The sequence below is a fragment of the Orycteropus afer genome, unplaced genomic scaffold, assembly GCF_000298275.1.
Source record: "Orycteropus afer afer isolate SDZICR_OR568_19922 unplaced genomic scaffold, OryAfe1.0 scaffold00003, whole genome shotgun sequence".
Taxonomy (NCBI): domain Eukaryota; kingdom Metazoa; phylum Chordata; class Mammalia; order Tubulidentata; family Orycteropodidae; genus Orycteropus; species Orycteropus afer.
Genome location: NW_006921590.1, coordinates 24,809,943 through 24,836,490, shown reverse-complemented (window position 1 = coordinate 24,836,490; position 26,548 = coordinate 24,809,943). Strand labels below are relative to the sequence as shown.

At 38.5% G+C, this 26,548-nt stretch overlaps 1 protein-coding gene across 1 annotated transcript in view; it reads right to left on the bottom strand.

The window, feature by feature from the left end:
- COL6A6 (collagen type VI alpha 6 chain) overlaps positions 1-26,548 on the bottom strand; it is a 151,192-nt gene that overhangs the window by 91,844 nt on the left and 32,800 nt on the right. The window contains exons 10-19 of the mRNA XM_007936829.2: positions 25,046-25,200; positions 22,052-22,144; positions 20,712-20,765; positions 12,929-13,000; positions 12,816-12,842; positions 12,414-12,458; positions 12,262-12,315; positions 10,916-10,978; positions 6,898-6,963; positions 5,363-5,416 (exon numbers count right to left, since the gene is read on the bottom strand). Of these exons, the coding sequence (XP_007935020.1) occupies positions 5,363-5,416; positions 6,898-6,963; positions 10,916-10,978; positions 12,262-12,315; positions 12,414-12,458; positions 12,816-12,842; positions 12,929-13,000; positions 20,712-20,765; positions 22,052-22,144; positions 25,046-25,200 (683 nt within the window). The remainder of the gene's footprint in view (positions 1-5,362; positions 5,417-6,897; positions 6,964-10,915; positions 10,979-12,261; positions 12,316-12,413; positions 12,459-12,815; positions 12,843-12,928; positions 13,001-20,711; positions 20,766-22,051; positions 22,145-25,045; positions 25,201-26,548) is intronic.

The window sequence follows — 26,548 nt, the reverse complement described above, 5'->3', positions numbered from 1 at the left end:
ATGAAATCCTTGACAACTTCAATCTTTTCTCCATCCACTGTGAAGCTGTTTATTGGGCCAGTTGTGAGGATTCTTGTTTTCTTTATATTGAGATGTGATCCGTACTACAGGCTGTAGTCTTTAATCTTCTTCAGTAAGTGCTTCAAGTCATCCCCACTTTCACCAAGCAAAGTTGTATCGTCTGCATATCACAGGTTGTTAATGATTCTTCCTTCAATACAGATGCCACATTCTTCTTCATATAATCCAGCTTCTCGGATTATTTGCTCAGCATACAAATTGAATAAGTATGGTGAAAGGATACAACCCTAATGCACTCCCTTCTTGATTTTGAACCATGCAGTATCCCTTGTTCTGTTTGAACGACAGCTTCCTGATCTATGTGCAGGTTCTTCATGAGTACAATCAAGTGTTCTGGAATTCCCATTCTTCTCAATGTTATCCATAATTTGTTATGATCCACACAATCAAATGCTTTTGCATAGTCAATAAAACATAAGTAAACATCTTTCTGGTATTCTTTGCTTTTAGCTAAGATCCATCTGACATCAGCAAAGATAACCCTGGTTCTATGTCCTCTTCTGAATCCAGCTTGAATTTCTGGAAGCTCTCCATCAATATACTGCTGCAATAATTTTTAAATTATCTTCAGTAAGATTTTACTTGCATGTGATATTAATGATATTGTTTGATAATTTCCACATTCTGTGGGATCACCTTTCTTTAGAATGGGTACAAATATGGATCTCTTCCAGTCAGTTGGCCAAGTAGCTGTCTTCCAAATCTCTTGGCACAACCAAGTGAGTGCCTTCAGTGGGGTATCAGTTTGTTGAGACATCTCAATGGGTATTCTGTCAATTCCCGGAGATTTGTTCTTCACCAATTCCTTCAGTGCAGCTTCAATTTCTTCCTTCAGTACCATTGGTTCTTGATCATATGCCACCTCCTGAAATAGATGAAGATCAACCGTTCTTTTTGGTAGAGTGACTCTGTGTATTCCTTCCATCTTCTTTTGATGCTTCCTGCATCATTCAATATTTTGCCCATAGAATCTTTCAATATTGCAACCCGAGGCTTAAATTTTTTCCTCAGTTCTTTCAGCTTGAGAAATGCTGAGCATGTTCTTCCCTTTTGATTTTCCAACTCTAGGTCTTTGCACATTTCAGTATAGTGATTGGCTTTGTCTGCTCGATCTGCTCTTTGAAATCTTCTGTTCATCTTTTTATCTTGTCATTTCTTCCATTCACTTTAGCTACTCTCCACCCAAGAGCAAGTTTCAGAGTCTCTTCTGACATCCATTTTGGTCTTTTCTTCTTTTCTTGTCCTTTTAATGACCTCTTGCTCCTGTCATGGATGATTTTATTGATGTCATCCTACATTTCCCCTAATTTTTGCTCACTGGTGTTCAGTGCATCAAATCTATTCTTTAAATAGTCTCTAAATTCAGGAGGGATATTATCAAGGTCATATTTTGGCTCTCATGGACTTGTTTTGATTGTCTTCAACTTCAACTTGAACGTGCATATGAGCAGTTGATGGTCTGTTCCACAATCAGCTCTTGGCCTTGTTTTGGCTGAAAATACTGAACTTCTCCATCACCTCTTGCCACAGATGTAGTCCATCTGATTCTTGTGTATTCCATCAGGTGAAGTCCACGTATATAGTCATCACTTATATTGTTGAAAATAGGTATTTGCAATGAAAAAATTGTTGCTCTTCCAAAATTCTATGATGTGATCTCCAGTGCTATTTCTATCACCAAAGCCATATTTTCTAACTACTGGTAGCTCTTCTTTGTTTCCAACTTTTTCATTCCAGTCACCAGTGATAATCAACACATCTTGATTCCATGTTTGGTCAATTTCAGACTGCAGAAGTTGGTAGAAATCTTCAATTTCCTCATCTTTTGATGTGGGGATCTAATTTTCCCAACACCATTTATTAAACAGACTCTTTTTCCTCCATGAAATGGACTTAGCACCCTTCTGAAAAATCAGCTGGTCAAAGATGCATGGGTTTATTTCTGGCCTTTCAATTCTGTTCCATCAGTCTATATGTGTATTATTATACTAGTGGAGCTCTGGTAGCATAGTGCCTAAGGCACTGGACTACTAACCAGAAGGCTGGTGGTTCAAACCCACCAGCCACTCCTCAGAAGGAAGATTGGGCATTCCAACTTCCATAGTGATACTGCCTTGGAAACCCAAGGAGGGGTCACTATGAGTCGGGGCCGACTTGATGGCAAATAACAACAACAACAACCAGTTATTTAGCTTTATAATTTGTTTTAAAATCGGGAACTGTGAGTCTTCTTACTTTTTTCTTCTCTTTCAACATTGCTTTAGCTATTTGGGGCTTCTTGCCTTTCCATAAAAAGTTGTGGATTGGTTTCTCCATTTTTGTAAAGAAGGCTGTTGGAATTTTGATGGGATTGCAGTGAATCTATAGATCTCTGTTGGAAGTATTGACACCTTAACAATATCAATTTTTCAATCCATAAACATGAAACATCTTTCCATTTATTTAATTCTTCTTTAATCTCTTTCAGCAGTGTTTTATAATTTTCAATGTATAAGTCTTTTTTTCATTCCAAGTTAGATTTATCTAAATATTTTTATTCTCATAGATGCTATTATAAATGGAATCATGTCCTCAATTTCCCTTTCAGATATCTCATTGCTGGTCAATTCAGTATATTAATAAAACATCTAATCAAAATAGTGGTAGATTCATTTTTCCATTATAATGGAAGAATCCAATCAAGTGGATTTTCCCAGCTATTCTCATTTGGTCTGACATGACAGGTTAAGGTATATTTCAGATTGATATTTCATAATTATGGAAATTAAGAGGCAAAGATACTTTATTGTATGACTTAGGAACTCTCAGTAAGGTCATAGCAAAATTAGAATCCAGGCTTTGCATCAGGTCAATAAACATCAGACAGTGTTATCTTTATGGAAATTTGAGATGTCCAGGTAAAAATTCTCTGAGAGACCAGTATTGCAGACTTTAAATTCTGCTCATCGCATTTCAGTCAAAAGCCCACTGTTATCTGGGAAACAGACTGAGTATTTTTGAAAAGGGTTAGAAGTCTATTCCTTTAAAACCCCAATGAGTTTGACTCTCTGTTGATGATATTCCATTTCTTCTATTTCCTTTTTGGCTTCCTCCTTTGCATACCAACTGTGTTTTTAGTCATGTTTATTCTCTTTGTTGTTGTTGCTTCTAATATGTCCTACATCTCTACATTTTTCTCTTCTCCATTGCTTTCCCAAGACTACCAGCTTGCTTTTCTTCACTTTCTATTGTCTTGTCAATTCTTTGTACTCTTTTTTTTAGAGAAGTCATGTTCTCATCATTTCTTTGAAACTTTACAGAACTATTTGCCAGAATTATTCTACTGTTTCCTTAAGTAATTCCTTTTTTAGTGAGGATTTATCTATGTTTTCCTGATAATTTCTTCTCCTCTTCTCTTGCAGTTTCTATGCGTACATACTGAGCTGCCTCTTTCTGATTAACCCTCTTTGACAAGGGCTACCCATTTAACTATAAGGGAGGTATACGTGGAATTGAGTCAGCAGCTTTGATATATACATGTTATCTAAATACCTTCTCATCAAATTATTTCTCCCACATTAGGGCTGTAGACTCACACAAAGTCCCTTAAGTAAAATTTCTCTGTAATGGTCACTGCTTTCTTTCCCATCATTACTGGCAGCGTCCATGGCCTGAGTTGTTAGTTACAAATGATAAAAATGGAATATCGTTCATTTTCTCATGATTTCTACCTCCTCTGTTAAACTGTGTTCCTATAGGTATACTCCCTGCTCGTCTTACGGTCTACAATAACCCTGGGTTTTGCTCACCAGCTCTCTCAGGATTATGGCAATTACTTTTAGTGAAACCTGATTACTGGTTGAAGTGTGAGGTAATATGTGTCAGTTCTCCAAATCCTCTCTCATTAACATCCAAGTTTAAGAATACTTAGTTGGTTTTGTCATCATTTGTGGCATGAGGTTGTGGCTATTCTTTTGTATTTCTAATTTCTTTTGTTATTTTTGGAGAGTTTCACAAATGAGGGATAAGGTAAAAAATGCTTTTACTTTGCAATCTTTTACTGAAAGTCCTAATTTTATTCCTGACAGACACTTCTAAATCTATAACCCAAGGCAAGGGTCATATTTATCAGGAGTTGTATAATATACATAATACATAGAAATACTTTATTAGCCTCTAGAGAAGGTTTAGCTTCTATAAAAGAAACAAGTAAACAAAAGTACATCCTCACATGCAAGGCTTTCCTGGATGATATTACTTAGTTGAAAATATTTTCCAGGAGTTGTAAACTGGCTACACCTTTTTGGAAATAAAATGACTAGCAATGCATTTCTTTATACTTGATGCATTAGAACATCATTAGTAAAAGTGCTTTCCCAGAAATCAAATTATGGACATTTTAAATGTTCTTATTTCCTTTTCCTGTGCCTTGAAAATAAGCGGGTCGCATGTTCCAAAATACAAAAATATTTTCTTGGTAGTGTATAAATACCTGGTTCTATGAATTTCTTCTACTCAGAAAATACAATGCATAATAAATACAGTATACCAACCTACTTTTTATTTGTGCTTAATTTTAAAACACTTATATTTTGGGGGTGGGAGAGGGAGCTGGAGGAAGTTGGAGAAGCTTGCTTAGCAAACTAAACAAAGAAAGAAAGAAAATATTGCAAAATGAGAAAAGATAGGTCTAATTTATGCCCAATGCAGGCATTTAAGTATATTTCATTAATGTTATTTATTATTATTATTGGATAAATGTAATCCTTCCATACATAATCTCTGGGTTTTCCAAGTAGCCAAGCACAAAAATATTATTTTTTTTTTGTGCTCTAGCACAAATAACACGAAAACAAACAAAAAATCCAAAATGGTTTCATAAACAAGTAACATAATTTCATTTTCTGACATGTCTACCCAGGACTAACTTTTCTAAAATGTCATACAATTTGGCAGAGGAATGGAGTTTGGACTTAACACAGCATTACCGGCAACCTCAGTTAGCCTAGTGAGTAGGTCAGTCTTCGACTACTTTTTCCCTCATTGGCTGCTGTTTTATTGTCTTTGCCCAGGTCTCTCTCCTGACTGATAATCATCCCTGCAACCAGCACCTTCCTGCCTCAACTTCATGGACTTTTCCCCCAAGCCCTTTGCCAGCCCTGTTCCAAGAGCTCCCCCAAGTCAATTTCTCCAAGGTAGTCAGCCCCAACAGCACCACCCCACCCACTGCTCACAATCATCCACTTTCATCACAAAATAGGCTAGTGGAACAAGGTGTCTCCTTGTCTAGAAAGGCTCTTACTGTCTTTCTTCTGGAGCCTGGTGTTCCAGGGAGGCCTGGCCAGCCTCTTCTACCCTGTGTAAGGAAAAAGAAGGTGTGGGACAGTAATTACACAGCATTAAAACATTTCCTCTTTAATACCAGCTTGTAATGTTCTACAGAGAATGGATGAGTATACACCAAGAATATAGTTGCTTTCTCTTTGGAACATGGTTTACTTCTAATGGTCATAAATCACATCTTTATTTGGGTAATGAGGAACAGCAGGACAAAAATGCTAACACATGGCTTCATCTGTTCATAACCAATGTCTGACTTATTTTTGGGGTACATGTCACAGAGTATTCAAATTGACTGTCCCCATTGTGTTGACATGTAGGCTGTGTGTTCATTGAAGCATGGTACTTGTCAGGGGTATGACTACTACTCTTTTGGATTTCTTATTCCTTTTGGCTAACTTGTGTAGATTGACACCCTTGTGAATAAAATCTCATAATACTCACAAGCCTTCCCAAGACATAAAAGAGGGAAATAATTTATGAGTCTACTGTGAAGCTTATTATTTCTGATGTAATAACAACAGCTGGTAACACTTACTGGATGTTTATGATGTGACAGAATGAGTCTTTGAATCCCCACCATAATCTTCAAAAGTAACATACTCATCCTATTCTGCAGATGAGAAAATTGAGGTTTATAGAAAGTGTCTGAAGACTACAGAGCTGGTAAGGGACAGAGTAGAGATAGGACCTAGGTCTGTCACCTGAGCAAAGTTATTTCCACCATATCAGAGTTTTTTCCTCAATGAAAGCATAAAGGAAACTTCTTAATGAAGATCCAGACACACACATTTTCCAGATAAATAACTATTTTTACAAATCCTGAAAAACACGTTAGAATGATCAAATTGTGACTTGCAAGATTCATGAGATTAATCCTAAGAGACTTGCTTCTAGGGTATGGGACATAAAGATCTACCAAATCTTGTTCTGATCATGTAATAATAATAATACAATGTCTTTTTAGGATATGTGTTTTCTGGATATTGGGAAGGCCAAAACCCTTTGGCTAGCATAGCTTTATCAGATAGCTCTACATTTTAAGTTAGAATTTAAATATTTGCACTTAATGAATGAAGACCTTAAGGGTATGGCTTTGTAAAGCAAGTCACCACAAATTTGGAGACAAAAGAAGTGACTGCTTTTTTGAATCCCAGAGTAGCAGATACACAGGTGTAAAAGATCTGTATGTACCTAAAATAGTTTTTATGTATCAAGTATATCCATTGTTGTTGTTGTTATGTGCCGTTGAGTCGGACCCAACTCAGCGACCCCTCTTTAGGTTTCTGAGGCAGTATCACTATGGAAGTAGACTGCCCAACCTTCTTTCCAAGGAGTGGTTGGTGGGTTTGAACTGCCAGCCTTCTGGTTAGCAGTCAAGTGCCTCAGGCACTATGCTAACTCTTTGTCATGCAATTCTTAATCACCAGGTACTTGAGCCTCATAGTTGTACCACCATCATTTTACAAGTCTATGCTCAAACTTTCACATAATTACTTGTCTTCCTCTTTCTCCTTTCAAGCCCTTGGGTCCTTGGATGGTATTGTCAAATCCAGGAACTCCCTAAAAACAGACCATAAAGAGAAAAAATGAACAATTTTGAACATTTCTCCTTAAAAATGTAGAGCACACTTTATTACCCCAAAGGAAGTTGACTAGAGAAATCCAACCCATTTGAAAGCACCAGCAGGTTAAAATCACAAATGGCTTACAAGTGCTTTCTATTGCTCCTGTGCTTTGCATGATCAGGATGAGAACGGAGACCTAAGTAATGTGTGAGGAGAAAGCAAACACTCACAAACACACAGCCAAGGGAAGCAAGGATGGCATGGTTTGTGTTTATGAGAATTCTTATCCTAGGTCCAGAGGTGCCCTTTCTTGCTATTGGCACCCCTTTCCTAACTTTTCCTCTTTTTCCTTGGGGCCTAGGCAAATGTATAGTTGAGGATTGGTAGATTTTATGCTCACCTACACTTGGGAGAAAAAAAAACAGTGTGTAATGGGTTCCACCACAGTAACATACACATACTGAGTAATACCCAGGATTTACCTGCCACTCACTCCCTCCTTCTCCTCTGGGACATCTGGCTGTCTTCTCGCATTGTCTTCTCACTCCTACTTTTGTGGGATTTTTTTTTCCCCCAAGAAATCCTGGAATCTTGATTTTTCCCAATATGCATTCATATATTCCAGCAGGAACTCATTGAAAACAGGTACACATTGTGTGATATATTATCCTTAGCTGACCAAATGGAGGGCTTTCTAACTTGGGTAGTTAGGACCACAAATAGAGCCTTGTCTCCATGATGTCAAGACAATTTACTGATCCAGTCAATTCCATCAGTGCTCCAATAAATTGAGAGAGACAACAATTACTCTGTCCTGCTGAGTGCCACCTGCCTGGCTGTTTAGCTGATAGCAGCCCGGACTACCTTCATCAATCGATAAGCAATTTGAGATCACCAATAGGGACATAAGATTGCTCCAGATACCTAGTGAGCAATTTAAACAAATCATTTCTGTGCTTACAGAGCTGATAGGCTAGTGAATGAAAAAAGGGAATTGGGATTTACTTTATATGACTAATACTATTGAAACTTATCTGAAAATGCAATTATTTCTTTCCCTGGTATGCAAAAAGCCAAAGATTATTTTATACACTTTCACTCCCCCTAAATTTAAATATTTGTCTATCAACTTCTTCAAGCAGTATAGATCTAATTTATAAAATTAGAATATTATATTTTGGTGAGAAAAGTGGGTCAGGAAAAGGAAAATATCATAAAGTCCAGAATTTTATATTACTGGACATATAAGCCCCTTAATGTAGTTCAACTCTAAACTATTTGATCAAAGAGATGACATCACAAAGAATCATGCATCAGCACATTTTAGAGAGAACAACAACCCAAAGTGCATGTGACCCAGTTGTTTGGTCAATATGAACATGACCTAGTCCTGTCTTTCTCTTTCCATGCAACTGGACAAAAAAAGCATTATTTAACACACATCTATGATTACACATGGGTTTCAAATACTAAATTGTTTTAGAATGATGACCCTTCCTAGCTTTTATGAATCAAACAAATGATCTAGCTCAGGTTTTCCCCAGCATTACATGAGATTTATTTATCTTCAGGTCAAAATGGGAGATTGCAAATAGAGTACCTCAACTAGCTTTCATATGCTCAGAAATCCTTTCTGAATGAGCTTAGATCTTCAGGAATTTGTGCCTTTTGTACACATTCCTATGAGAAATCTGATAATGTGTGTGTTCCATGAATGTACATCATTATTTATTCCATCAGTCTTGCCCTCCAGATTTTTCCTGAAATAGTAACCCACTAAAACTACATGTTAAAAAGTATGGAGTTGTCCTTGAATTTAGAGGGAATTCTGATCAATGTGAATGGCGATTGCATAGCAATACCCCAAGAGATGCAAATCCAAGCACCCCAAAATGGTTTCCATATACAAAAGACTGAAATGCCTTGTATTTGAGGTATTATTTCTTAATTATCCTTATTTGTAGATAGTTTTCTGGTTCTAAATAAGATAATTTTGAAGTTGCTTGAAAACTTTTAGAGCATCAGACTATTATCAGATTTCACTTGGTCAACAGTTGTTTTCAAGTGCAAATTCTTCTGCTTTTAAATAAAGTTATCTTCAATGCATACTTAACATCTACATTTAACAATACATATTGCATCAAATTCTTTCTCTGATCAACACATTGTATACTGGAGGAGGAGTCATTAAAGGCTAGGATCAGTGAGATTCCCAGTTGCCTACATCCTCATCACCTCATCAACATTTGGTACTGTAAGTTTTTTTTGTTTGTTTGTTTTGTTTTTTAAGTTTTAGCCATTCTGATACATGTGTGGTGCACTGCTCTCAGACATTGCTGGTGGGAAAGTAAATTAACAAAACTTTTTAGAAAATGGTTTGCTTCCAAATAGTTAAGCTGAATATATGCATAAACATCATGATCCAGATATTCTACTCCTAAATATATATCCAGTAGAAATGTGAACATATGTGCACAAAAAGTCAGGGACAAGAATGTTCAAAACTAAAAAAACAAACTTAGTGCCATCGAGTCAATTTTGATCATCGTGACCCCCGCCTTGGGTTTCCGAGGTAGTATCACTATGGAAGTAGATTGCCCAACCATCCTTCTGAGGGATGGCTGGTGGTTTTGAACCACCAGCCTTCTGGTTAGCAGTCAAATAGCTTAGGCACTAGGCTGCCAGAGCTCCTACAAGAATGCTCAGAGGGGTCCTATTCATAATAGCAAAACTAGGAACAACCTAAATATTTATCAAGACTATAATGGGTAAATAAATAGTGGTACATTCATCCAATAGGCTACTCTACAGCAATAAGTGAACCTCACAAGCAAAAAGTTGAGCAAAAGAAGCTAGAAACAGAAGAGTACATAAGATTCCATTTATATAAAGGTCAATAACAGATAGAACTAATTTATGGTGTTAGGATAGAGGTTATCCTGGGGGAGGGAAAATAGTGCTGGAGAGGATAAGGGGGCTTCTGGGATGCTGGTAACATCCTATTTCTTGACATGAATGGTTGCATTCATATTGCACTTTTCTGGTGTATGTTACAGTTCAATAAAAGTTGAACTGTATGGTAAATGTAACTAATGTCACTGAATTGTACACTTAAAAATGATTAAGATGCAAACTTTTGTTTTATATATTTCACTAAAATAAAATTAATTTTGAAACCAAAAAAAAACAATAAATCTGAGTGCTAATTAATGCAACTTTTGGAGACTTATTTAGTGTCAGCATAGTGATAAAAATCCTGTAGTACAAGTGAGAGCTTTTGTCATAAACTTTACCTAATATAATCCTAGTTGGCAGTTTTAGGGAAACGACGCTAATACTCTTAATTGAGAAAGACTCTTGGAAAACAGAAAATAAGAGGTGACTTTCGTTTCTTCCATTTATTCCATATTTTGAGGTACTCAAAAGGAAGACACTGGAGTGGACTGGAATTCCTTCATAGCTCTGAGGCTCAAGGACAATTCTGAATAGATATTCTCAAAAAATACAAGTGCAAATGGTATGCAAGGACTTCTCCCTGCCCTTACGCCTCTGGTACATGAAGAGGGTCTAGCACTCAGTGCTTGCTTTTAAACTTCTACAATTGTGCCTGTGATAATTTAAATTCAGAACGGGTACTGTAATACCTGTACATGGGGCTGTCTCTTCAAGTGATGCAAGTGATTTGTGATTGGCTGCTTACTGAAAGGTTGGCGGTTCAAACCCACCCAGCGGCTCTATGAAAAAAGGTGGATGAGCTGTCTCCATTAAGATTACAGCCAATAAAACCCTATGGGATAGTTCTACTCTGTAATGTATGAGGTTGTCACAAGTCAGAATTCACTCGATGGCAATGGAATTGTGGTTGTTGTTGCTTTTACTCCCTATCAGAAGTGCTGATGGGAGCCAAGCCCAAACTAATTTACAGGCCATACAGGCCAGGTACTTACAGGATCTCCTCGCAGACCCTTTGCTCCATGGTCACCAGAAATCCCTCTCTTCCCTGGGCTGCCCTAAAGTTAACACAAATCAGAATAAGAACAGGACAAGAATTTCTACTAAAATTAATAAAAACAAACAAACCAAACAAAGAGTTTATAATCTCTTTGCTGCTTTAATGAAACATTTTCCCCAGTAAGATGAATTATTTTTAAACTGAAAAGAAAAACAATCAAATTTTATGGCAAATTTCATAGGCAGACTATGAATAATTTAAGAGTGACCTCAGTCATTTGCCACAGTGGTAAACTCTGTGGCGCAGACACATCTGTCGTCTTGTTTAATTCTTACAACTGCTTTATGAATCAATCACATATGGTTTATTCTCTTTCTTTTAATGAGGCAGCTGCAATTCAGAAAGATTAGCCAGTTTGTCCAATGTGGTTGTGCCACCGAGAAAGTGGGCTTTTGATTCAACTCTTCATACTCTGAAAACAGGTAAATCAGACGACAGAAGTATGGCTGCTGTTGCCATTTGTTCCAGGTGGGAATGAACGGTATGCATGTGTCAGTGTGCTGCCCTGCACCTCACACCCTTGTCAATACCTCTAACTGCTGCCCTTAGTACAGTAGCTGCTTTTCATTAATGATTCTAATTCTCCACTTTTTAGTGGTTCCCCCATGGTGGCAAGGAGTCTCTGGGTGGCACAAATGGTTAACTGCTTGACTACTAACCTAAACTGGGAGTTTGAACCCACCCAAACTGCTTTGGAAAACGGGCCTGGCAATCTGTTTCCAGAAAGGCTACACCTTTGAAAATCTTTGGAGCAGTTTGACTCAGCATACATGGGGTTGCCATGAGTTGCAATCAATTCAGTGGCAACTAACAACAACCACCACTGTGTCAAGGCAAAATTCTCCACCTCTGAGTTTGGCCATGTGACTTGATTTAGCCAGAGAAAGGCAAAGAAGTGCCAGTGTAAGAGTTCCAAGCCTAGGTAGGCTTCAATAGGCAACAGTACTTCTTGTTCTATTGTGTTTCTGCCATATCCATGGAAAAGACATAGCCAATATGGTCAGATTAGTTCTCTGGTCCCAGGAGGTGGGTAAGAAACAGGTGGAGCAAAGTCCCTAGCCAACATATAGACAGACACATGAGTCAAAGTCAGCCTGGATTCACTGAACCCCTCAGACACATGGGAACTATGTATTTATTTCTGTATGCAACTGAGGTTTTGTGGTGCTTCGTTACACAGCAATTTTGTGGCAACAGCTTACTGATACACTCAGGGTAGCTATTTTTGCCCATTAATCACATCTTTATTTCCAAGTGTGGCCCTTTTCTTTCAATTCCTACCAGGGATCCTTCATCACCCTTTTCTCCTTTTCTTCCAGGAAGACCATTGTCACCCTAAAAAAGAAAAAGGGGAAAAACTCAAAACTCAAATTTCCATTTTTGTAACGGAAATCACTCAGAAAAGTTCCTGTGTTACAAGGAGAAGCCTTTACCTGTTCTCCATTTAATCCATAAATTCCACTTTCCCCAACTTCTCCCTGAAAAGACAGATACGATCAGAATAGAACACTTACCACCTATGTGAAAAGAAGTCAGACACAAAACACAAACAGTCTAGTTTTGTATTCTACATACAGTCCCACTGTTAGGCTGGCCTGGGTAATATCAAAGATTACTCATTAATAGAAACTGTCAACAAATAAGATACATCACCTGCAACCAAAGATAGAAATAAAGAAAATGAAACAGCTGGCAATTAAAAACATGACTGTCAAAAGACATGACATTTACAACAGAAACTTCAGTCATTAAATCTACTGCCATAATCTCAAAAAAAAAAAAAAAAATTTCTAGATAACAGATGGGCTGATAAATGGATGTGCCTGGTAGCATACCTCCTCTCCAGTGAATCCCCTGCTTCCCTGAAAATAGAAAGGATAATGGCAGTCAGTACAGGGAACTAGAATTAGTGTTGAGAAGACCGTACAACATTTTATGTGGCTCTTACCTTAGGACCTTTGGCACCAGAGCATCCTTTAGTACCTTGCTCTCCCACTGGTCCAGCGACACCTCTTTCTCCCTGAGAAAGAGCACACATTTAGATAAGATTTTTCTATTGTAGCCTGGGATTTGTCTTGGACACTTGGAAATTTATTTCTTGGGGAAACATGTGTGCCTGCTTGTGGTTTACAATCTATAATTTTTGCTTATAAAAACTAAGAATGGAAGAAAACCAGAGCTACTCTGATGATAGCACTTTGCTTTTGGCCGAATCTCATATAACCCTGAGTGGATTACTATCTGCATATACCATGTACACTAACACTGGCAACTAAAGTGTATTCTCATGCTTTCAGAAGGTATTCCAGGAACAGATAGGGAAGAATTGGTGAGCTATCACAGACGGATGATCCAGATGTGATCTAAATAAGAGGTATAATTTTTAGATCAAAATTCATCTTTCTCCAATTGAATACTCCTCTTGCAGTTCTTGCATCAGAGAGCCCCACCACAATCTGTGTTGTCTTGTGAGCTGGAAATGAGGGTACCATCCTCAGCTTTTCTCTTCCCCCATTCAACCTCCTTAACGTATCTATTCATACTGTCCCAAGCCAAGATCAGGGCAGACCTCTTTGTTTTGCACTTGGCCTACTGTGAGACTTCTACCTGCTACTCCTACCTTATCATTAATCATAATGTCATCTGAGTAAGCTTTCTAAATCCACACTCCTATCATCACTCCTAGGAGCTCTGGTAGCATAGTGCCTAAGGCAGGCACTTGACGGCTAACCAGAAGGCTGGCAGTCCAAACCCACCAGCCACTCCTAGGAAGGAAGGTTGGGTAACTTACTTCTGGAGTGATACCGCCTTGGAAACCCAAGGAGGGGTCGCTATGAGTCGGGGCCGACTTGACAGCACATAACAATAACAAAAACAACTTCATCATTCCTGTGCTTAACACTATTCAGTGACTGCCAATCAACCAGAGGACACAATACAAATTCTTCTACAACATATTCAAGATGTTTAAAAATCTGAGTCCTGTCTACCATGTAACTTTCTTTTCCTGTGCCCTGTATTCCAGGATGTGGGTCTATGTGCCATTCTGAAAACACATCATTCTCTGACTCAACTACATTGTCCTGAACACACTAGTCCCTCTGTAGTAGAATATTCTTCCTCATACACTTTTCTTAGAGAGATTCTTCTTCTTTTCAGATGTCTGCCCAAATAATACTTCCTCTTTGCAGCCTTTCTCTCTTGTGTCCTGACTCATCTAAGGCTGTTACATGAGGCTGTTAGGTCTTATTCTGCTACACTCCCTTACACCTCTTTATACCTTTATTATAACAACTGTAACCAGTATTTTCACATTTGCCTTTTCACTAGTGCGGAAGTTACTTGAAATACAAGCTATATTTTTTCTGTTTTTATTTCTAGGGTCTAGCACTGTGCTTTGTAAGATGTTTGTTGTTGTTGTTAGGGCCCATCTAGTCAATTAGACTCATAGCAACCCTATGTACAACACAACAAAACATTGCAACATCCTCACAATCCTTGCTATACTTGAGCCCTTTGTTGCAGCAACTATGTCAATCCATCTTGTTGAGGACCTTCCCCTTTTTTGTTGACCCTCCATTTTACCAAGCATAATATCCTTTTCCAGGGAATGGTCCCTTCTAACAACATGATCGAAGGAAGTGAGATGAAGTCTGGCCATTCTCGCTTCCAAGGAGCATTCCAACTGCACTTCTTCCAGGACAGATTTGTTCATTTTTCTGGCTGTTGTTGTTGTTATGTGCCATTGAGTCATCTCTAACTCATAGTAACCTTTTGTACAACAGACCAAAGCACTGCCCAGGCCTGTGTCAGCCTTACAATCCCTACTATACCTGAGCACATTGCTGCAACCACTGTGTCAATCCATCTTGTTAAAGGCCTTCCCCTCTTTCATTGGCCCTCCACTTTGCCCAGCATGACATCCTTCTCCAGAGAATGGTCCCTTCTGACAACATGACCAAGGTAGGTGAGACAAAGTCTGGCCATTCTCGGCTTCCAGAGATCATTCCAGCTGCACTTCCTCCAGGACAGATTTGTTAGTTCTTTTAGCAGTCCATGGTACTTTCACCACTTTTCTCCAACACCACAACTCAAAAGCATCAACTCTTCTTCAATCTTCCTTATTCATTGTCCAGCTCTCATATGCATATGAGGCAACTGAAAATACTATGGCTTAGGTCAGGTGCATCTTAGTCTTCAAAGAAACATCTTTGCTGCTCAGCACTTGAAAGAGGTCTTTTGCAACAGATTTGCCCAATGCAAAATGTCTTTTGATGTCTTGACTGCTGCTTGCATTGGTGTTGATTGTAGAACCAAACAATGTGAAGTCTTTGACAACTTCAATCTTTTCTCCATTTATCGTGATGCTACTTCTGACAGCTCATGGTATTTTCAGTATTCTTTGCCCACACCATAACTCAAAGGCATCAACTCTTCTTTGGTTTTCCTTGTTCATTGTCACCTTTCATATGCATCTGAGGCGATTGAAAATACCATAACTTGATATTAAAAAATGACATCTTTGCTCTCCAACATTTTAAAGATGTCTTTTGCAGCAGATTTGCCCAGTGCAATAGGACATCTAATTTCCTGACTGCTGCTTCCATGGGTGTTGATTGTGGATACAAGTAAAATTAAATCTTTGCCAACTTCAATATTTTCTCCATTTATCGTGATGCTTCTTATTGGTCCAGTTGTGAGGATTTTTGTTTTCTTTATGTTGAGGTATAATCCATACTGAAGACTGTAGTCTTTAATCTTCATCAGTAAGTGCTTCAAATCATCTTTCCTTTCAGCAAGTAAGGTGGTGTCATTTGCATATCACAGGTTGTTAATAAGCCTTCCTCCAATCCTGATGTCACATTCTTCATATGGTCCAGCTTCTCAGATTATTTGCTCAGCATCCAGATTGAGTAAGTATAGTGAAAGAATATAACCCTGACATCCTGATTTTAAACCATGCAGTATTCCTTTGTTCTGTTTGAACAACAACCTCTCATTTATGTACAAGTTCCTCATGAGCATAATTAAGTGTTCTGGAATTCCCACTCTTTATAATGTTATCTATAATTTACTAGGAACCACACAGTCAAATGCCTTCACATAGTCAATAAAACACAGGTAAACATCTTTCTGGTATTCTCTGCTTTCAGTGAAGGTCCATCTGACATCAGCAATGATATCCCTCATTCCATGTCCTCTTCTGAATCCAGCTTTACTGAAGGGACATGGAGGCGGCATCTTTTGACCTCCTCTAAACTACACAAGAGAAAGACAAAAACACCATCAGCAGCCTAAGGCCTGTTCCTACAAGGCCAGACATGCCGCCACCCTCCAGCCCTCTTACCAAACTTGACACCAACTGTACCTCTTGTGGCACCCACTACCTCTCTGCTGGGTTTGATAATTCGTTGCAGTGGCCACACAGAGCTCATAGATTATGGGGTTTATTAAGGAAGCATTAAGCTACAATTCAAGTTCAGGAACACCCTCAGGATACAGTTCTTCGGTCAGGACAGTATCTCCTCTGCTGTGCCCTTAGACATGCCTCTCTGGCCCTTGGCCTCTCTTTCCCCAGTTTCTGCCTCTGTGCACCAGGTAAGCCTGCCACTCTGTCTCGTGCCTCTTGGTTCCACTGTTGCCATCTCTCAGCTGGGTATCTCTCTCTCAGCCATGCATCTCTTTCTCAGCAAGGTGTTTCTCTCTTGTACAGGTGTCTTTCTCTCCCTCAGCAGCATGTCTCTCTCAGCCAGCATGTCTCTCTCAGCCAGCAGTCAGAAATTCCAGTCAGCCTCTAGGAGGGCTCATTTTAAGCCTGGTAGAGTGGCAAAACTAATGTATCCCAACATCAGAATTCTACACACCTGAGAGAGAGCAAACTTCTCAGAACTACTACCAGCTGCTCAGCCAAGCTGACACATATTTGCTTGGTCCTGCCCAGTAATCCTGTGGGAATTACAAAGACTATGGCTAGAAAAGCCATACTATGTAATTCACTACACCACAAACTTGCATTTCTGGAAGATCCCTGTAAATATACTGCAGCAACCATTTTTAAATTATCTTCAGCAAAATTTTACTTATGTGTGATATTAATGATACGGTTCGATAATTTCCACATTCTGTTGGGTCAACTTTCTTTGGTATGGGCACAAATGTTGATCTCTTCCAGTCAGTTGGCCAGGTAACTGTCTTCCAGATCACTTGGCATGGAGAAGTAAGTGCCTCCAATGTGGGATCTGTTTGTTGAAACATCTCAATGGGTATTCTGTCAATTCCTGGAACCTTGTTTCTTTTCCAATTCCTTCAGTGCATCTCCAACTTCTTCCTTCAATACCATTGGTTCTTAATCATATGCCACCACTGAAAAAGTTGAACATCAACCATTTTTTTTTCCATATAGTGACTGTATATTCCTTCCATCTTCTTCTGATCCTTCCTGCATCCTTCAATATTTTGCCCATAGAATCCTTCAATATTGCAACTCGAGGCTTGAGTTTTTTCTTCAGTTCTTTCTGCTTGGGAATTGCTGAGTGTGTTTTTCCCCTCCCTTTTTATTTTTTTTCTAATCTAGGTCTTTGCACATTTCATTATAATAATTTGCTTTGTCTTCTTGAGCTGTTCTTCAAAATCTTCTAGTCAGCTCTTTTATCCTGTCATTTCTTCCATTTGCTTTAGCAACTCTCTGTTCAACAGCAAGTTTCAGAATCTCTTCTGACATCCATTTTGGTCTTTTCCTCCTTTCTTGTGTTTTTAGTGACATTTTGCTTTTTTCATGTATGATGTTCTTGATGTCATTCCCCAATTGTCTGATTTTTGGTCATTGGTGTTCAATGCTTCAAATCTATTCTTCAGATGATCTCTAAATTCAAGTGGGATATTATCAAGGTCATATTTTGGTTCTCATGGATTTGTTATAATTTTCTTCAACTTGAACTTGCGTATGAGCAATTGATGGGCTGTTCCACAGTCACTCCTGACCTTGTTTTGGCTGAGGATATTGAGCTTCTCAACTGCCTCTTTCCACAGATATAGTCAATTTGATTCCTTTCTATTCCATCTTGCAAAGTCCATTTATAACCACCACTTATGCTGTAGAAAAAGGTATTTGCAATGAATAAGTCATTGGTCTTACAAAATTCTATCGTGTGATCTCCAACATCATTTCTATCAGGAAGGCCACATTTTCCAACTATCGATAGTTCTTTGTTTCCAACTTTTAGATTCCAATCACTAGTGATAATGAACACATCTTGATTGCATGTTTGGTTAATTTCAAACTACAGAAGTTAATTTTTTTTTAAAAAAAGTCTTCAGTTTCTTCATCTGTGGATTTAGTGGTTGGTAAGTAAATTTGAATAATGGTAGTATTAACTGGTCTTCATTGTAGGATATTATCCTATCACTGACAGCATTATACTTCAGGATCAGTCTTGAAACATTCTTTTTAATGATGAATGCATTGTCATTCCTCAATTTGTTGTTCTCATCAAAGTGGACCATATGACTGTCTGATTCAAAATGGCCAAAACCAGTCCATTTCACTGATACCTAGGATGTTGTTGTTGTTATGTGCCGTCGAGTCAAACCCGACTCATAGCAACCCCTCCTTGGGTTTCTGAGGCAGTATCACTACGGAAGTAGGATTGCCCAACCTTCCTTCCAAGGAGTGGCTGGTGGGTTTGAACCACCAGCCGTCTGGTTAGCAGGCAAGTGTCTTAGCCACTATGCTACCAGAGCTCCCGATACCTAGGATATTGATCTTTATGTGTTCATTTTATTTTTACAACTTCTAATTTCCCCAGATTCATACTTAGTACATTCCATGTTCTGATAATTAATGGATGTTTGCCGCTGTTTTTTCCCATTTTGAGTTGTGCCCCATCAGCAAATGGAGGTTTCAAAAGCTTTATTCCATCCACATCATTAAGGTTAACTTTACTTTGAGGAAGCAGCCCTTCCCCAGTTGTATTTTGAGTACCTTCCAACCTGAGAGGTTCATCTTCTGGCACTATATCAGACAGTGTTTCAGGGTTATTCATAAAGTTTTCCAGTAATATATCAGATAGTGTTTCATTGCTATTCATAAGATTTTCACTGGCCAAATTTTTCAGGAGTGAATGGTCCCATCTTTCTTCCCAGTCTGTCTTAGCTTGGAAGCTCCACTGAAACCGGTTCAGCATGGGTTACCCTGCAGGCATTTGAAATATCAGTGACATAGCTTCTAGCCTCCTATCAACATGGAAACCCCCATAGTATGACAAAGTGATAGATGAGTGGTAGAAGATGCTAATATATATATTTTAAAATTAATAAATGAATTGATGAATGCTTTAATGAGTTAGGTCTTTGATAAATAATGTGGTGAATGGTAAGTTGCTTAATATATAATTGTTAAATGGATGAGTGGATAGATGGATGGATGGACGGATGCAAGAAAGAGTGAAGTCCTTGATAAAAATTGTGGTGGGTGGGTTTATTTATGCAAATTGAAATGGGGAAGTGACAGTGAGTTGACCTTCCTGGCTAAGAGAATAACTTTGGCACTGAGTTCATTGTGCAATCTTGGTAGATGGTTGTGCAGTGAATTATTTCATATGGCTCTTCTAGCCATATTAACTCACACCAGGCAGGTCTACCAAAGGGTTGGATAACTTGCTAATAATATAAATAAGGTGCATGGTACCCTTATAGGTGTGGGACCATGCAATAAAGTGTATGGAACCCTAACAAGGGGATTGGTCAGTTTTGCAATCTTGCTAGGCTTAAAAAAAAAACAATTCTAGAACAGAGGAGGGACCTCATGAATATTAAGAAAGAAGAGTCAGGAACAGAGTGTGTCCTTTGGACCTAGGGTCCCTGTGCTGAGACTCTCCTAGAGCCAGGAGACAAACAGAAAGAGAGAGAGAGAGAGAGAGAAAGCTGTAACACTGGAGAGACAATGAGAAATGGCAGCAGAGAAATGGCAGCAGCAGAGATAGCAGAACCAGGAGACCAGCAGGAGATGGCACAGTGGGCTTCCTGGGCCCATAGAACAGGAAACCTGAGTGCCTTCAGGCAGGAGGCTTGCTGGCAGAGTGGGGTGCCTCTGGGCACTTATTGGCAGAGCTAAAAGAGCTTTGTATCACTTGTTTAAGCAGGGCAGAAGCCAGGCAAGCTCAAGATGCCCCTTGGAGGGCCAAGGACCAGAGAGAGTTCTGCCTGTGTCATGGCTTAGAAGAGGCTGTCCAGACTGAAGAACTGTATCCTGAGTGTTCCTGAGCCTGAATTATAACCTATTACTTCCCTAAAAAAACTCATAACTGTGAGTATGGTCCATCAGTTCTGTGTGACCATTGCAATGAATTATTGAACCCAGCAGAGAAGGAGAGAGTGCCACAGGAGAGACAGCTGGGGTCAGAACTGATAAAATGTTGGAGAGGAGATATGTCTAACCTCTGCCCCATAGAAATCAGCCTTTGGCTATTGATGCTGATAATGATTCTCTTTCCTCCTCGTGACATTAGAGGAGGTCAGAAAATGCCCCTATGCCATTTTTACAATGGTCAGAAGTTAATAAATCACTAATAACTATAGGAAGCAAAACATGACTAGAATTAGGAAAGACCTGAGATTTTGTACACAAATCCTTAGACTCTGACGGTTATTGCTTCTCTCTGAATTAATGCAAGTGATACCATATTGTAAATATGTTTTTAGGAGTAGATGGATCTGAAAAAAAATTGACTTACAGCAATACCCTCTTCTCCCAGGTAGCCTTCACTGCCTTTAATACCTGGAGGTCCCTGGAAATAAGAAAAGGGAGAAAACACTAGCACTCCATAGACCCAAAACAGAGGTAATCAAGCACAATTCTTCTCCTTTACACTTTACCTCATGTGGAATAATAAGAGTCTGAAAAACTACTCTCCCACTCTCAAATAAGATTACATTTATACACATATAAAGAAATGAAGTATTCAGATAATTATCCAGATAACTCAAGGTATTATGTGTGCACATGTGTATGAATCATAATATTCTCCACAACTCTCTCAGGGGTTATTCACAGGGCTGGAGTTTCTTTTCAGACACATGTTCAAATGAACACAGCTATATTTGTCATTGGTGGTCTAGAATTATCATCTTTAATTGAAAAAATCTATTTTAGGGTATATGCTATGCCTAGAATAATAGACCACATATATTCTCCTTCCTTTCTTTCTGAGCCCTTCCCTTTTTCTTTTAATCTAACACCTTCTTTACATGAAATTGAAGCATTCAGGAAATAATTGGTGCAAACACATTCTTCAGAGACATAGCCATGGTGATTTGGAAGTTATAGTGACATACATAAATTACTCAAAAAATTAAACACATGTGTAAACAACAGTATTGAAATCATTATGAAACACATCCATTGTATGTTTACATATATTTCAACATTTCCTAAAGTTCAAAGCAGTATGTTTTACATAAGGGTACAGAAACTTTTTTGTGTGTATATAGGGCATATATGAATCAATCTTGGTTAGTGTTTTTTTTTATAACTGGTCTGCTTTTGTTTATAAACCTGTGGTAACATTTTGGCCTAGTAAAGCTGAATAACATATTTTAGCATCTTTTTCTTTGATAGGGTGAGCTTCTCTTGCTTGATTTTCAGCAGAATAAGCAAAATATTTCCTACTTGATTTTGTAAATATATAGCTGTGACTCCACAGCTATGTATTTAAAAAATGGAAACTGAAATGAATTATTGATATTGAGGAGGCTTTCATTATTCAACACGAAAGATCACAGTTGATTTTTCTGCATCATTGTCATTGCTTCTAGAACACTAATCAAGGATAATCAAGGATCCTGGCAGTTGTTTCTCCTGAAATGTCTATAAAAACTTTTGAAAAAGATTATTTAGAATGTCAAGGAAAATCCATGACTATCTAATTTGATATGTAAAAAAACGGCATGAAATAAACATTTATCTCAGAGGCTCTACCTTGAGGTTAAAATCACCCCTTACTCTACTTAACCCCATTTCTGAAGGGCATTCTACATTTAAATAAAGTGAACCATTAATTGAAACTAAAGTCACCTTTTTCCCTGGTGGTCCAGGAGCTCCCATTGTGCCATCTTCCCCAATGCACTTGCAGAACAAACAGCAGCATGTTTTTTCAGCAACATTGACCTTGAGGTGAGAGAGGGTAGGACATACATTACATTTGGTTCCCAAATCATGCACACAAGTTCAATGTGTGATTGAGACTTCTACTAGAGTTTCAGAAACCTATTCACCATCAAAGGAGCTCTGGTAGCATAGTGCCTAAGGCACTTGACTGCTAACCAGAAGGCTGGTGGTTCAAATCCACCAGCCACTCCTTGGAAGGAAGATGGGGCAATCTAGTTCCATAGTGATACTGCCTTGGAAACCCAAGGAGGCGTCGCTATGAGTCAGGTCCGACTTGACGGCACATAACAACAACAACAACATTCACCATCAAAATGACCATATTCTAGTGTGAGAGAATGCAGGAGATGTTCTTTTGCTCCCATCTTTCTTCTTATGATCATTATTCCACATCATTTGAGAGATTCTGAATTGACACAAAGATATTTGGAGTTTCCCAAAATGATACCTGGTTAGCCCAACTGATTTCATACCAATTTATTACCAATTCCTATCTCCACCCTACCCCAGCATTGACCATTGTGTTGTCAATTACCCTCTACAATTTTGCCTCCAAAAGCTTTGTTGAATAAAAGCATGCATGCTTTTTTCTCCCACTTTATGAAATTTACATGCTAGAGGATTTAGAAAGTGCCTGTAACATTGCTGGAACTGAGTTTAATGGTAAACATTTCCAGAACAGGTTGTCTGTGATATAATTTTGGAAATACCAACATTTTGGAAGTACTTGCTATACAGGGTGGGAGCATGGGAAGAATACGTCTCTTTATACTTTGGCCAAAATACCATATTATATATTTAAACATTTGTCCTGAAACTAGTTAGTCATCCCCCAAATAGCTGGCACATTCTATTGCACTTTTCCAATTAACCCACCACATTCACTTTCAGGAAAATTCTGTTAGCAGTAAATGCTATGCTTCATTTTTTATTTTTTCACTTTGATTTTAACTCTTAGAGAACCCCACTGGATTTCTAAGGCGATCAATCTTTACAGAAGCAGACTCCTCATCTTTCTTCAGCAGAGTAGCTTGTGGTTTTAAACCACCGATCTTTGGTTAGCAGCCAAATGCCTTAACCACTACATCACCAGAGCTCTTTATGCTTCACTTCAGTGGAGTAAAATCAATCTTTGTGCTGAGAAGCTTCCTGTCACAATTCTAGTGGGACGAGAAAATGGAAATCTCTTGTGACAACCACTTAGTAATTTTCCTCCTTTAACTGTTTCCTATATATAAATGTTCTTTTTATGACATTATAAAATTCTCTCTCTTTTCCTGAAATTTTCAGAAAAACTAATAAAACTGAAATATGTGAAGCCATTCACATGTTCTCTGTGATTTCATATTGGATAATTTAAAATCAACTTCATTTGGATTATCAAAATTTTACAGCACCAAATCTATTACTCTTGTTATTTAAATTGGTCTATGACTATTCCTAGAATTGATTATGTTTTTTCTTATACAGTGTTTCAGTTATGTGGTATCTGAAAACTAGCAGACATTTTTTGAAGAATAACTTCTTGCCTCTATGAATTGGGAGCTCTGGTGGTGTAGTGCCTAAGGCACTTGACTGCTAACCAGAAAGCTGGCAGGTCAAACCCACCAGCCACTCTTCGGAAGGAAGATTGGGCCATCTATTTCCATAGAGACACTGCCTCGGAAACCCAAGGAAAGGAGGGGTCGCTATGAGTTGAGACCAATTTGACAGCAATGATGATGATCTATGAATTACCAAAACAGATTTCAAAGTGGAGTACACAGAAAAAACACATTTTGTAAAATAGACACTATGCCTTCCCCGTGTAGGAAAGGAACACCAGCAAAACTTCCACATTCTTTAAGTAGTTATATTTATATATATTATATTTTATATCTGTATTTTACTATTCTAAAAAACATTTATTTAAATATGTATTTATATAAAAATTCTCAATGAGATGGCTGCAATGATGGGATCAAGTACAGCAAAGATTGTGAAGCTGGTGCCAGATGGGGCAGTGTTTCATTCTGTTGTACATGGGGTCACTATGAGTCAGAGCCAACTCTATGACACCGAATAACAACAACATAGGTGGAAGATAGCAGCAGATAGCACTACGTTAGAAAGTGTTTTGATATTCTGATAAAAGATTTTTACAAGTTATTAGCAAATTATACATGATTAGCCATTTTTATTAAGCTATTAAAGTAAAAGCAGTGACATATAACTTGGTAACACTTTATCACCCTAGTTTGTATTCTTGTCCTGTTTTGAAGAAATATTATTGAAATGCATCTGTTATTGGTGTTCGTTGCCTTCCATTCAGTTCTAAAAGTAGATCATAAGGCAAAAAATTCAGTCCAGACCACCCTTAAAAATCTTTCAATTGCTCATGAAGTATAGTATGTGACATCCACTGTTGCTACTATGGGAGCGGATTGCACTTTCCCTAGTTGAACTCCAGATGTGATTGGCTCTCATTTATGGGACATTTTAAAGGGGAAATATACATCTTAAACATGAGAATTAGACTCTGTGGTGAGATGTGATGGATGCCTAGGTTCTGCAAGGGATGGGACAACTGGTTGGCTGAAGGAACAGCCGGTTCACAGCTTGCATCTTGGATTCTCTGGCACTCTGCTTGTTGACTGAAATTTGGGATTGCAGGTGCTATTTAAATAACTTTTTCTTATTCTTTCCTTTTTTTTTTTGCGAAGAATATAAATTAAACATGCTTTGACTCATCTCTTCTATATTTCTTTCAAAACACCCCCCTATTTAGGTCGTTCAATTTAGAAAAATCTTTCTTTGCTCCCAAAAGAACAGAATTAGTTCAAACTCATAAGCATAAATATTAAACCCCCATGCAAAACTAACAGAAAATTTAAATTTACCAGCCTCTTCTGAATAACTTACCATCTGCTTTGACAGCCGGCTCCCGAGATCTCTCATTCCAATAGTCAGCTGTGTCCTGTACTCAAATCCTTTCCCAAACTCAATGTACTGAAGCTTGTCCAGGTCACTTGAAGGAGCAGTTCCATCCAGAGCAACAGTTATGAGTGCATTCAGGCCTATTTGACATAGTTGAGTAAACACTTGACAACAGGTGGTAGTTTACATTTCCCCAGGAGAGGTAAGTTTGGTTACTGTAATCTTCTTGCACATGTATTTAAATTTTCTGTCTAAAACTAAAAAACCAAACTCACTGCCATCGAGTCAATTGCGACTCACAGCAACCCCTCCTTGGGTTTCCAAGGCAGTATCACTATGAAAGTAGATTGCCCAGTCTTCCTTCTGAGGAGTGATTGGGGGATTTGAACCACCAGCCTTCTGGTTAGCAGTCAAGTGCCTTAGGCACTTCTTGTTGGAAGAAGAGTGCTCATTTTATTGTCCACTTCACCCACCACATGATGTAAAACTGACAAGGGACAAGACTATAATAACAGCACAAAAGGAATGACATTTTTAAAAAATTAAAATAAATTGGATCCAGTGGAAATTACAACAGGGCCTGCAGTTTCCAGATGATTTGAATTGAGAGAATGCATTTAAAAAAAGTTCAAGGGGCATTCTAAAGTACAGAGAAATTCACATATGTAGAAAATAGGTGTGCTAGATGTTTGCTACTCAAAGGAGGATGGGGTGCTTGGCATCACATGGGAGTTTATCAGAAATGCAGCATCTCAGGCCTCATCCCAGACCCACTGAGTCAGAATTTGTATTTTAACAAACCTCCAGGTGATTCATATGCATGCTAAAGTTTAAGAAGCCGCGTTCTAAATGACCTCATAAAGAATCCAAAATTCGGTTGGAACTATAAGTAGTAAAAGACAGTAACAGACCTTTTGCCAGGCACTGAGTAATACATGATGTCTTAGTGATACATGACCAGAGCTGTGTCTGGTTCATGGACTTTGGGATTTTGTAGATCAGGGTACAGGCAATACCCCAGGGTATGGCCGAGATCTGCTCCTAGGTGTGTGTTTAAGTCAAATTTGTAGGTAAGTCAGAACAGATGTATATGGTTCTTATTTAGCCTTACTTTTATGCAAGAAAGAGGAGCTCTGGTGGGTAGTAGTTAGAGCATTTGGCTGCTAACCAAAGGGAAGGTGGTTCAAACCAACCAACTGCTCCATGAGAGAAAGATAAGGCAATCTGTTTCCATAAGATTTACAGCCTTGGAAACTCTGGGGGCAGTTCTGCTTTGTCCAGTACGGTTGCCATGAGTCAGAATAGACTCCATGGCAGTGGATTTGGTTTTTGGTGGGCAGTGCAAGAAAAGGCTTGAAGCCTTTTCAATGATTTAAGAGCTGCTAGTCCAGCAAGTGAGGGAGCTCTGGTAGCATAGTGGCTAAGACACTTGCCTGCTAACCAGACGGCTGGCGGTTCAAACCCACCAGCCACTCCTCGGAAGGAAGG